Below are 13,392 nucleotides of genomic sequence, written 5' to 3' on the forward strand. Positions count from 1 at the left end.
GATGGCCTTGCCTCATGGAGAACATCAAGAAACTGCATGTAGGCTCCTCTATCTGCGTGCGCGGTCACCTCCTCCTCCTGCCCCCCTGCTGCCATCCATCCGCGATGCTCTGGAACCCATCTCCCCCCATCGCCATCCTCCATTCCTGCCTCCCTGGCCTCTTTGCTTTGCCGTCTCCAAGGCATCTCACACTTTACCCATCCCTCCTCCCGTTCACCCTTCTGCCCCTCCACCAAGCCAGCGCTCAAGCTAGAGAACTGGCGGTCATCCTTAACACCACCCCCACCCCCCACCCACACTGTAACCAAACCCCTTCACATCGCCTCCTCTCTCTCCTCCAGGCGGGCCTCCTCCGTCCACCGCCCTGCACCACCTTTCCCCGGGACCACGCAAGCCCTGCCTTCCCGCACAGCCTCTGCCCGCTCTTCTGCCCTCACCGCAGCGACACTGTCCCCTCACACTGCGTTTGATTCTTCCCCACGCCCTGCAGGTGCCGCCTCAATGCATCTGGCACGTCCGTCCATCCGTCCATCCGTCCGTCGCTCCTCTTCCATTTATTCTGGCATTTTGCATAGTATTCGTTTGCAAAGGCGGGAATAAGGAAACAAGTGTCGGAGTCCCTGGGCTCTGACCTGGAGAGGAGGCCACCAGACCCAGAACACCCAACAGCCTCCTAGCAGTCCTGCCGGCCCCTCGGTTCACCCGGCCCGGGCCCCCCGCACCGGGGACTGTCAGACACACCCCTGGCGTGCGGCTCTGCGTCTGCGTCCACTTGGCAGCAGCCTCGCCCAGCCCCCAGCCTCCTCACACACGGAGCTCACATTCTGAACACGACACTTGACACTTTTCCCGACTTGGTCCCCCCTCTCTTCGGCTTATTCTCTTGATTCCCCACTTGCCTTCATTCCCCATAAACCCCATTTCCCTTTCGTCTGCACATCAGGGTTCACAGTGACACCTCCACCTGGAGGGCCTCCCTCCCTCATCTTCGCCAGTGGAAACCTGACCCAGACAAGCCCAGCGTCTTCCGAGACGATCTCCCTGACGTCCCAGGCAGAAGGAAACCCAGCCTTTGCTGCGTTTCATGGCACTTCGGACCTGCTGCAGCCCGTCTGCTCGGGAGCACGGCTGTCTGTGTGTGTGCGTCCTCACTGCTACGTGATTCCAGTTCCTCAAAGACTTCACTCATCTCCGGGTCCCCAGACGACCTTGAAAAAATAAGCCCCTCTAACCCCGAAATTAAAATGAATCCAAATCTGACCCTGCTTTATAAAGTTAGTCACCCCAGTGACAAACTTAAACTACGTGCAGTTAAGATCAGACGCCATGGAATGTGGTCACGAAACTGGCCTCAGGCGCTTTGCCACTACTGTTCCCGCTGCTGGAAGCACTCTTCCCTGGGCTCTCTGGATGCCTGGCTCCCCCACCTTGGTCTCAAGTGATACGACCTCAGAGAGGCCCTCCCTGGCTACTCCATCTCAGGTACCCAGTCGCTTCTAACATAACTTCCTGAAGCCTTCATAGCCTCAGACCAACTGGAAAGCTTAACTGGTTCCTGAGTTTTTAACCTTCCATCTCCCTAGGCTCTGGGAGGGCAGGGATGGCCCCCATCCTGTTTGCAATGTATCAGTATGCACCTGGGCACCTGGTACCTAGAAGGCACCCGTTAAATCAGTGAGTAAACGAGGCCACGAATGCACGCAAATATGAGTAACCGCATGATCTTGGATTACTCCCTGCCAAAACCAGTTACTAAAGTCTCTAAAATACGACAATATACTTACTTGTCCAACCTTTGAAAGTTTAAGTTCTCTTAATGTATAGTCATGAGCAGCACTTTCTTTGACGTTCCTAACACGCATGACCCCATATTCTTTCAGAGCATACTCGTCGGGCCAGTATTTGACACATTTACTCTGAAAGGGATCAGAGAAAAGACAGTTAATCTCTGTGAATTCTGAAATTAAAGCCTAAACCAGAGGAAAATAAATACTCAGGAAAAAAAAAAATTTTGAGTCTTGCTTAATGATCAATATTCAGAAAATGGCCTATCTAGCATCTGGTGGATTTTCAAAGAAAAGGAAAAATAAGTTCAAATAAGAAAAGCAGGTGCGTGGAAAACCAGGGAGAAGCCGAAAGACAGAGCAGCCTTTGCAGGGTTGTCTGATTTAAGACGCATGTCAAAGGACGGTCAAGGATTGTTCATTTATCTCCAAAGAACCAAAGATGCAGAATGAGGGACTAGCCCGTCTGAGGGTTCTGTCTAGCAATCACTGACGTCTGAATTCCAGAGATCTGCCAGTCCCTCTGCAGGGAAGGCAAGCAAGCACTCTGGAGGTGGACAGGTTGCCCAAAGAGCCAGACTTGTCTGGTTCATTTCCGCACCCGTGTAGGAGGACTCCGTGCCTTATCTAACCCACGTGTGAACAGCTCCAACACAGCAAGGCAGCCGACGGGGTTTTGAACCAGCTGCTTCTTCTATATCCAGATCCGTTCGCTACCTACTATACACGTCCCCTTCGCTTCCCTGGGTGCCCTGGAACAGCGAGCCTGCAACAGCTGCTGGCGTCAGAGCAGACAGATTGAAAAATATGGAACCAACTACATCATTCTTGGTGCCAAAGAGGAAGATATTTAGCTCAATGAGAAATGAGCCTGTATATATCTGGTGACGTGTCCTGAGCAGAGAATGTTTTTGTGTTTTGTTTTTTTCTGGGAGCGGACTTCCCACAACCACCAAGATACCAATATCGGCAAGAGAAATTTACCTTTTCTATTAGGAAGACAGGGAAATTCAGTGCTAAAACTATAATTAAGAGAGCAGCTGCAGGCATCCCCTCAGTCAATGATTAATTGAAAGAAAAAAAAAAAACACAGCAGAAGGAAAGTTGAACAGAAGAATTAATAGTGCAACTTTTTTGCCTGGCAATGGCTAATACGGTCTATTATTTATTAATATTCTGAATTCAGCTTTCTCCCTGCACTATTTGGTAGATCCAAATACCTCTTCAACAGATTTGATACAACTTTTATTATCCCCAAATAAGCACTTTAAATATTAACTGTACTCAATGCTATTGCTGGCCAATCAATTCTGTGACTGTTCGTTGTTCAAGAGACTCAACAGAGAACAAAAAATTAAATCACAACCCTGAAAACATTTCAGCAGACTTTGAACATCAGCAGACTACCTCGGCCCTCCTCCTAGTTTTCCAAACTCTGACGTAGACTTTGGCAAACAAATTCTAAAATGTGACAGCTAATACATTTTAAACCAAGGCCCAGGACTCAAAGGGAATCTAGAGTCTGAGACCAAGAGAGCACGCTATCAGAACTTCTGGGGGCGCTGGGGTGGCTCAGTGGGTTAAGCATCTGCCTTCGACTCAGGTCATGATCTCAGGGTCCTGGGATCGAGCCCCATGTCGGGCTCTCTGCTCAGCAGGGAACCTGCTTCCCCTCTCTCTCTGCCTGCCTCTCTGCCTACTTGTAATCTCTGTCAAATAAATAAATAAAATCTTTAAAAAAAAAAAAAAAAAGAACTTCTGGACTGTGGAGAGAATGCATCCATCATGCTCTCCACCCTGGGACTGAAGAGCATAAGCAGGAAGCAGGCACAGACTTGCAGGGTGGAGGCAAGCAGAGGGGCAGGCTGATTTGGCCCAATGTCTGCCTGTTCTAGGAGCTTCTGGCAGGTCTTCCGAAAGGGACCAAAACGAATCCCCCTGAAGTGACACAAGAACCTTCTCTTTGTGCCCCCAAGTCCTATAAGGAGAAGTAGCCGCCTATGAACCAGACAACAGGCAGGAGAGATGGCTCAGTTTTCCTTTCTATACTCGGGCAGGTGCCTGAGTTAAACATCTGATGTTACTGTGGGGAGCTGCTGGAGGAAGCCTCTGTTTCACAATGACCAGATCCGGCCTTAAAGGTTTTCAGAAGCATGACAACTAGTTAGCACAACAATGAAAATCCTACAAAATCATGCTGCCCTTCAAAACTGATAGGAAAATTCATCAGGAGCGCTAAAATCCAGAATCACTCATCTGTCTCAGGTTTAACTTAAAGGTATGGCTGCTATATTCCATGCAAATTTTATGTAAGCCAATTAAAGTGTAACTACAAAATAACTTTGACTAAAACACAGAACTTTTCCACATTAAAAACCCACATGGATGGGCTCACTCTGGGATAACACAGAGAAATGTCACTCAGTGAGATCTGTCTGCTTCTCTCTAGGTGTGGGCTGTTACAATTTTTAAAACCTGAAGTGTCATGAAGAGTGTGGGGAGAGGAGTACTTGACATAGCAGCTGGGTTGGGGGCGGGGGGGGGGCATGCTGGGACAACCACTCCGGGAGCAGTTTGGCGGAGTGTCTTCGAACTTACAACATGCCTACCCTGTGACCTAGCATTCCTTTTTATGAAATCTAACCTAGAGAGACACGTGCCACACACAAACACACACACACACACACAGAAGTAAGAATAAGATTATTCACTTTAGCACTGTTTGTTAACAGCAAAAACGGAAACATTTAAGTGCCCGATTCATAATGGTAAAATAACTTATGGTACAGCATTACTATGGAACATCATGCAATTACTAAAAAGAAGGCAACAGGCTACTATGTACGAATAGTAGATGTTAGAACATTCATTTGGGCGGGGCCCAAGATGCATGACAAAGTTAGTATATGAAAACACTTTTGCATACAGTGTTTTTCCAGAAAACAGTGCTATATACCTCCACAGGCACACATACATATGTAAGCACACGCATACACGTAAATGCCTCTCACACATGTATGTATGTAAATGCCAAGAAGAGAGCATGGAGAGATACACATCACACTGGTGACAGGGACTTTAAATGGGTGGACAAGGTACAGTGACAAAGGCAATTTTAACCATAACCATAATGTGTTTGGATATGTATATGACTATATTGCTTAAATAATTCAAATTAATGTTTAAATGCTCACACGTCACAAGTATAATTTATATGACCAGTGAAATCACTAATAAGGACATTAAAACGGTTATTACAAATATACTCCATATGTCCAAAAGGTATAAGTTAAAAAGAGAGACACAAAAGACATTAAAAGGAAATAACAACAATAATAAAACTTCTAGAGATGAAAAAAACAATGTCTGCTATGGAAAACACACTAATAGTAATAACAGCAGGTGACACACTGCAGAAAAAAGATTAACTTAAAGACACACAGCCAAAGAAACTATCCAAAATGAAACAAGGGGGAGAAAAGACAACCGCACAAAATGAACAAAGCCTCAGTAGGCCTCAGGTCAATGCCGAGCAGCCCAATATACGTGTAATTGCTCTCCTGTGTATGCAGAAATAATAAAACATTTCCAAAAAGCCACAGATTCCAGAAGCTCAATGAATCCCAAGCAGAAGGAACATAAAGAAAACTACACCAAGGCATGTCACAACCAAATTTCTTCTACTCTCTTTTCTCCAGAGGGTCAGTTAGAATCAGCTTAATTTGTTTATTCAATTCTTAACATGTTCAACCTGACATGGCCAATACTTTAAAAATACTGTATCAGAAGAACTTGAGTATACCTTTCCTCTCTCCACTTCTTTCGTTGTCATGACAATCACTCGGGAGTTCTCTTGAAATACCATCCGCCAAAAGTCATTCACTGTGTTTTGCAAGCAGCCTTGCGTGGCAATGTAACTCTTTTTGGGCTTTGAATTGTTGCATTTGGTTTCAAACTCAGGCTAGAAATTTTAGGAAGAAAATCCATCAAACACCTGAATGTTGCTTTCAGGGTCACAAGCAATATAAAACATAAAATACAAACAATGGCTGGCAATGTACAGTCAGAAAACACTGTGGAAAGCAAAGATTACCATGATAATATTTGCATTGATGTAATCTGAAACGGGCTCATTGGGATCACCATCGTGTAGGACAACCCTGGTATGATCAACTGGAAGAAAAAGAGATCACAGTCATACTTCCTCAGGACACGTCACTTCAAATCAGTTACCCTTCCACCCAGTCCAAGTTTTGTTCACTTAATGATAAAACCACATAAAAGATTAAATCCTAAATGAGCACAACAATGATCTGAACACCATATGATGCTTCATAATGCTATCTTTAAGACGAAAAAAGTAGCAACGGGAACTCCCTGGTCTTGACAATTTACTATGGATCTATAGGATATTATCAATGGGAGAAGCTGGATAAAGAGTACATGGGAACCGGGTGCCTAGGTGGCTCAGTGGGTTAAGCCTCTGCCTTCGGCTCAGGTCATGATCTCAGGGTCCTGGGATCGAGTCCCGAGTCGGGCTCTCTACTCAGCGGGGAGCCTGCTTCCTCCTCTCTCTCTCTCTCTCTCTCTCTCTCTCTGTGCCTGCCTCTCTGCCTACTTGTGATCTCTCTCTGTCAAATAAATAAATAAAATCTTTTTTAAAATGTTTTTAAAAAAAGAGTACATGGGAACCTTCTGTATATTTTTGTAACTTCTTGCGAGTCTAAAAGTATTTCAAAACAAAAAGGTGGCTTTTTTTAAAAAAACAAAAGGAAGAGTAAAGTACAGATGAATGACATAATGTCTGAGATTCACTTCGACATAATTTGGGGAGAGAGGAAGAGTGGCTCAGAGTATAAATGAAACAGGACTGGGTATGAGTTGACAACACTGAGAGCAGGGCAGCAGGTATGTATGGTTTTTTATACTATTCTGTCTACTTATGAATATATTTGAAACTTTCCATAATACAAATGGTGGGTTTTTTTTTTAATGAAGCAGAATGAAATACGTATCTAGAAGGTAAGATTTTGATAGTATCAACTGACTAAATTCTGTACAAAAGTACATGATTGATACAGGAGTCTGAGTGCTCTACCTAAGCAACTTATTTTACCATGGGGGGTGGGGCACTCCTGGGAGATTCAGTTAAATGTCCAACTCGTTTTGGGTTGTGAGATGGAGCCCCGCGTCAGGCTCCACGCTGGGTATGGAGCCTGCTTGAGATTCTCTCTCTCTCCCTCTCCCTGTGCCCCTCCCCACCTTATCTCTCTTAAAAAATTATTTTACAATGGGAATTAGTAATACAGCTGCATGTCTCAGACTCCCCATCTCTAAAGAAATAAGACGTTAATCAAGAGGAAGCATCTGACTGGGATTTTTAAGAGAGGAAAAGGCAGTGATACTCTATTCAAATTGCATATGATTGTTCCCGTCACCTTTTCCTACATCCCTGCATCTTACTAACGAGTTCCATTAGGTCTCCTGAGCAGAAAGGAAAACTTAGACATAAACAGGATGAGGCTTCCCCAAGGTCATGAGGACCATGCTGTGACTCAGATTGATTCTCTGCAAATTCCTACCGCCTCTTCTCACTACTATTAACATTCTCCCATCCTCACCTACACACAACTCAAATAACCATATTGATGCGATATACATATGTACCATGTACGTGTACCTATGTACACGGAAAGACCATGCTACACACACACACAGGCACACACACGTACACTCACGCACGCAAGCACAATGGGTTTATGATACCTGACAAAATGGCTTGGATCTGATGAGACATTACTGCAATGCTCACCAAATTTGCTCATGCATTCCAATAAACTTTAATTGTGAAGTTTTTGAACACCGAAATATATACACATACATATACAAACAAGCCCTATTTTTAAGTTGGTAAATACATTATGCATGCACTGCCATCAATCTCTATGTCAGATTTAAATTTTTCTTTCTTTCTCTTTTTAGATAAAGGATATAAATCAAAAGAAGTTCTCAGTGTTCCTTCCCTTCCCCCCAGCAGACTGCCCTGCAACAGCCCCCTCTGGAGATCCCTCCGAGAAAGAGCATGGTGCTAAGACCGTGGCTCTGGGGGCTCTGATGCCCGTTCTCCCTTGCTTGCAACCTTGCTGAAATGGTCTATAAAACTGGGAAAATCAGAACGTCTGCTTTCTATGCTGGAGTAAGAAGTAAGTGAGACCGATGCAGAGCCTGGCACAGGGTCAGCCCTCAGGAAAGAGGGGCTATGACAACTGCTTCTTGCCATCTCTGGGGCCCTCACCTAAGACCTCCATCCTTCCAGGCCCCTTGTTCTCTGTGGCTCGGCTTGGGCTCTACTGGGCAGCACTCAGGTGTTAAACGCCTTATGGATACCTCTGGGTCCTTTTCAAGCTAAGTGTAGGTATGTACCTGTATCTCCTGTAACCCAAGCTCCAGAGGTCAGGGAGCAGAGCAGTTGAAGAGTCCTTGGGGGGAGACTGCCAATTCCCCAGAAGAGGGAATGGAGTCCCAGCGAGGAGGTGGGCCTTCCCCAAGCCCCACAGGCTGAGTGCTGAACGAAGGGCAAGGACACAAGCCTGGGCCCCCTAAGGGTCTTGGTGTGGCCTGACCCTGGGAGATGGCAAGCCTTGAGATTCTCACTCTTAGGCAGATAAAATTAATTAACAGAAGGAAACAACCCACTCAAGGATCACCGGGTGGCAGTCTGACCCAGGACAGGCAGCATAGGAACGCGGTAAACGTCAACCATCCCACCATGTTTGACGATTCTGGAAACCACTCAGAACTGAAAGGGGCTAAGGCCTCGGATCTTCTGAGGAGGCACGTGACGCACAAGAAAAGTTACAGGGACACTGAGGAAGCCAACACTCCAAGAGTCACTGTTACTGAACAGAATATTAATACTTACAGGGCAGGATGTTTTTATATCTATTTTTGTTCTTATTTTCTTGCCTCTGACCCTCTTTTCGGCTGTAGAGAAGTTTGCACTCCTGCTGTTGTAGTGTCTGGAGGGGAAAAAAAGTAAATATTATTGCATGTCGAAAGCTTTAAAAAAAAATAAAATAAAGCATGGCTCAGCAGTTCTGCTGTAAGAATTTTATCCTAGGAAAGGTTCAGGGTTGCGACAGCTACAGGAATGCTCATCTTAAAACTGCATCAACAGTGCCAAAAACAATTTCCGGTCAGAAAGGGCTGCCTGTATAACACTGCCATTAATTCATACAAACAAATGTTCTACGGCCATTTAAAAAGACATTCTAGGAAAATTTTTAATGCCTTGAGAAAAATGATCAAGGTAAGTGTTAAGTGAAAAGAAGGTCAGACTTCCAAAACAGTATTATTACATAAGCCATATGTTTGCATTCGCCTATGTAACTAAGAAATGGCAGAAGACTATACATCAAAAAGGTAATGAGGATTGTTTTCTCAGGGTAGTGGGATTATGAAGGCCTTTTCTTCACTTTTTTGGCCTAAATTTTTTACAATGAGTTAATATTTATTAGTAGAGAAACCTTTTAAAGTAACAATTACTAAGAATGAAAGTCGGCGGGGGGAGTGGTGCCTGGGTGGCTCGGTCGGTTAAGCATCTGCCTTTGACTTAGGTCATGGTCCCGGGGTCCTCGGATCAGGTCCAGGGTCAGCTCCCTGTTCGGTGAGGAGCCTACATCTCCCTCTCCCCATGCCCCACTCATGTTCTCTCTTACTATGTCTCTCTCTCAAGTAAATAAATAAAGTCTTTGAAAAAAAAACAAAAAAAGGCATGAAAGTCAGGGTGCCTGGCTGGTTCAGTCAGAAGATCATGTGACTCTTGATCTCAGAGTTGTGGGTTCAAGCTCCACACTGGGTGTAGAGATTACTTAAAAAAAAAAAAAAAAAAAAACTCAAAAAAAGAATGAAAGCCAATGAGCATCAGTGTAGAGCATATAAATAACAGTTGGGATCAGGCTCTTGACTTTATGATCTGCTGCCTACTTTTACCATTGTTTAATTCAGAGCAAACTCCAACAGAAGAGGTATTGGGTACGGCTGGATCGGGGGCATGCAAGCTTTGTTCCTCCTATGCCAGAAACCCACGTTAGCGTGCGAGGCAGCTAGCCTGCATCTACACAAACACCCACTCCCCAGGTTTCTCCCAGCCAGAGAATGAGGAAGAGAATGTTAGATTCCTGGAAGGGGTCAAGAGGGACACTTCTGTAGGGGAAGGAGGTGGGGAACATGATCAGGGAGAGACTAAACAAGGCAGCCACAGTGGGACTAGCCCCAGCGGAAGAGGAGACATGGGGAAGCAAAAAGGATCCTCTGGAGACAAAGACAGCAAGGTGGACAAGCCAGGCAGCAGCATGTTGAAGGGGTAGGTTTTATTTTCAAAATTACAAAAAGTACCTCTTTTTTTTTTTTTAAGACTTGGATTTATTTGAGAGAGAGAAAGAGAGAGAGCGCACAGGAGCGAGGAGAGAGACAAAAGGAGATGGAGAAGCAGACTCCCCGACTGGCAGGGAGCCCGACGCGGGACTCAATCCCACGACCCTGAGATCATGGCCTGAGCCAAAGGCAGATGCTTAACCAAGTGAGCCACCCAGGCGCCCCAAATGTACCTCTTTAAGGGACCATTAGTTTCCAAAAAGTCTAATTTGTAAGCAGAAATGACAAGTAGGCAAATCAAGAAAGTGGAAGGCAAACTAAAAAGAAGAAAATATATGTGTGCTGTATACGTATATATAAATCCCAGCTCGTAAAGGTTTCTACCAGGAGTGAGAGTCAACGTTTCATAACAAGCAGCCCACTGTATTTCCATTCCATTTAAGTGAATTTCACAGACAGGTATGAAAATCAGGATTTTAAATTGCTATTTGACTCTCAGATTGAAAATGCAGCATTTGGCCTTGACACACGGCTTGTAGCACAGGCGGTTAGCTAGCCGGAGCCTGGGCAGGAATAAAATACAATGGACACAGAACTCCGATGACGAGACAGTCATTCCAATTTTTAAAATGAGCCCAGATTAAGTAATTAAAGCCATTTGCCTTCTGCGGGCTGGCATTTCCTCTGAACTGTGAGCCAGTCTTCCCGAGTGATGTCGCCACGTTAGGAAAAAAGGTTCAGTTGTGATTTTCAGATAGGCAGGTGAGGCTCAAAAAGCAGCTCAAACACTGCAAACTGACTCAGCCACTTAAAAGTCAAACAAGTGAAGAGAAACAACATCCACAAAAGCTATAAAGAGCGGCGGGGCGGTGGGGGGAAGGGGGGAGCTAGGAAATAACTAGCTGCTTGATTCAAAACCAGCCTGACAGTGAGGCGCTCAAGCGAGCACTTAGCCCAAGTCTCGGCTTCTCAGAACAAGGCACACTCTTCTCTGAGCTCACGGAGGCCTGCCTCTAACCTCAGCTTCTGCTTCGCTGTCTGTGCCTCAGCTTCCTCGAGTGTCACGTGGGAACAGTCCTAATTACCTACCCCGCAGGGATGGCGTAAGAGTTAAGTGAGATTACCGTGGAAAAGTGCAGAAACACGCATGTTGGCTGGACCCTCTCCCCAGGTCGACCTGGGGCTCCCCTCATCCTGCATCAAGTTACCAATCGCCTCTATCATGCAGATTTGGGGTCTGTACAGCACACAGGCTGAGACAGGCCTATCGGCCCCAGAGTCTTCCAGAAAGGACAAGCCCAGAGCACCTGCACCCCGGGCACCGTCCGTGCTAACCAGCAGCGGCCGGCAGCTGTCACAGATTAATAATGACTAACTGTGTGTCTCCCCCCAGCTCTATCCTCGGTGCCCATTAGTCCATTCCCATCTGTGCCTGGTGCCCAAGTTGTCTGAACACATTTCATTTCCCGCAGAGGAAGGCTGCCATCCATCTAGAGTGCGGCTGAAAACAAAAAGAACTCAGAAGGATGACTGGCCATGCTCTGCCCACCGAGGCTCCCTAACTGCCCCCGAGATAATCAGCTACCACCTGCTATGGGGTGCACCAGGCTGATGGCTGGAAGCAGCAGAAGAATATCCTATACGCCGGCCCCTGCAGGCTACAACCCTTCCGTGGTTTATCTTCCACAACCTCTCTCTCACCAGCAGTCCCTGGGGCACAAGAAAGCTGCAAACGACCTGTCAAGCTAAATGTCACTGTGTCTCCATCCGCATTCTCCACTGGGCAGTGGCAGGGATGCTAATGGTAATGACAGGCAGAAAAAGGGACAATGTACAGCTGGGACAGAGGCTGCAAGATACCCCATTTGCCCAAGTATTACAAACAAAGAATTTGGATCAAACGATGAACCCTTAAAAACATGCTAGAGGCTAGTTACAGTCTCCTGATTGCACGAGCCAAAACAGATTTTTTTAAGCCTTAAAAAGGCACCAAGAGAAAGCCGATTCCCTGCTCCACATTGTACATTCTGAAGCGCCCAGGAGCTGGGGCGCCTGGTTGGCTCAGTTGGTGGAACATGTGACTCTTGATCTTGGGGTCGTGAGTTCCAGTCCCACCTTGGATGCAGAGATTACTTAAAAAATAGAATATTTTTTAAAAAGAAGAAGAAGAAGTGCCCAGGAACATGACCAACGGTGGATGGGACAAGTGCTCACAGTGCAAAAACAACCCCCTGACATTTATGACGAATGAACACCCCTGAGTCCCACTCCCTGGAGCCCCTGCCGGCCTAAATGCCAGTAGCAGCATTCCCCACTTACTGTAATGACCAAAGGAGACCCCCACATGACTTCCAGAGCCCTGACTGAAACCACTGGACCTGACTCTTGACCAGAATGCCATGAATCCAAATGCAGCAGGATCAAGGAGAGACAGACAGACACACAGCAAACAAAATGGCAGAGCCTCGCATCGCCAAGCACCATGACAACAGCCCAATGATCATTCTGCCTGCACTGCTCTGAGTAGCGGGGACAAATCAAAAAAATAACGCCACTAACCATTAAGGCCACACCAAACTGTACAATTACTCTGCTTCTATTTTTTTTTTAAAGATTTTATTTATTTATTTTGAGAGAAAGAGAACGAGCGTGACAAGAGTGCTGGCGGGGGGTGGGGGGGGGTTGCCCAGAAAAGGAGAAGGAGAAGCAAGCTCCCCACAGAGCAGGGAGCCCAATGCAGGACTTGATCCCAGGACGCCAAGATCATGACCTGAGCCGAAGGCAGAGGCTTAACCCACTGAGCCACCCAGCCACCCCAATTTAGTTTTCTTTTAAAAACAAAACTACAGGGGCGCCTGGGTGGTTCAGTGGGTTAAAGCCTCTGCCTTCTGCTCAGGTCAGATCAAGCCCCGCATCGGGCTCTCTGCTCAGCGGGGAGCCTGCTTCCCCCCCCTCTCTCTGCCTGCCTCTCTGCCTACTTGTGATCTCTGTCTGTCAAATAAATAAAATAAAATCTTTAAAAATAAATAAATAAAAATTTAAAAATTAAGAAAACAAAACTACAAGGGTGTATATATGATGGATGAGGTGGGGGAGGGGTGGAGATGGAGGAAAGAAGATTAATAAAATGTTGCTAAGTGTCAAAGCTGGGTGTTGGGAAAAAGAAGGTCCATCACACTATTTTCTCTACTTTTGGGTGTTTGAAAACTTTGATAATACAGGAAGGGTTTTT

At 45.9% G+C, this 13,392-nt stretch overlaps 1 protein-coding gene across 2 annotated transcripts in view; it reads right to left on the reverse strand.

The window, feature by feature from the left end:
- The window catches only part of PTPN11 (protein tyrosine phosphatase non-receptor type 11), a 77,103-nt gene that overhangs the window by 15,929 nt on the left and 47,782 nt on the right, over positions 1 to 13,392 (reverse strand). For both annotated transcript variants that reach the window (XM_032876239.1, XM_032876240.1), the window contains exons 7-10: positions 8,707 to 8,803; positions 5,878 to 5,957; positions 5,587 to 5,745; positions 1,785 to 1,916 (exon numbers count right to left, since the gene is read on the reverse strand). In XM_032876239.1, the coding sequence (XP_032732130.1) occupies positions 1,785 to 1,916; positions 5,587 to 5,745; positions 5,878 to 5,957; positions 8,707 to 8,803 (468 nt within the window). The remainder of the gene's footprint in view (positions 1 to 1,784; positions 1,917 to 5,586; positions 5,746 to 5,877; positions 5,958 to 8,706; positions 8,804 to 13,392) is intronic.

This window comes from Lontra canadensis, unplaced genomic scaffold (assembly GCF_010015895.1).
Source record: "Lontra canadensis isolate GAN:19392208 unplaced genomic scaffold, GSC_riverotter_1.0 scaffold58, whole genome shotgun sequence".
Classification (NCBI taxonomy): domain Eukaryota; kingdom Metazoa; phylum Chordata; class Mammalia; order Carnivora; family Mustelidae; genus Lontra; species Lontra canadensis.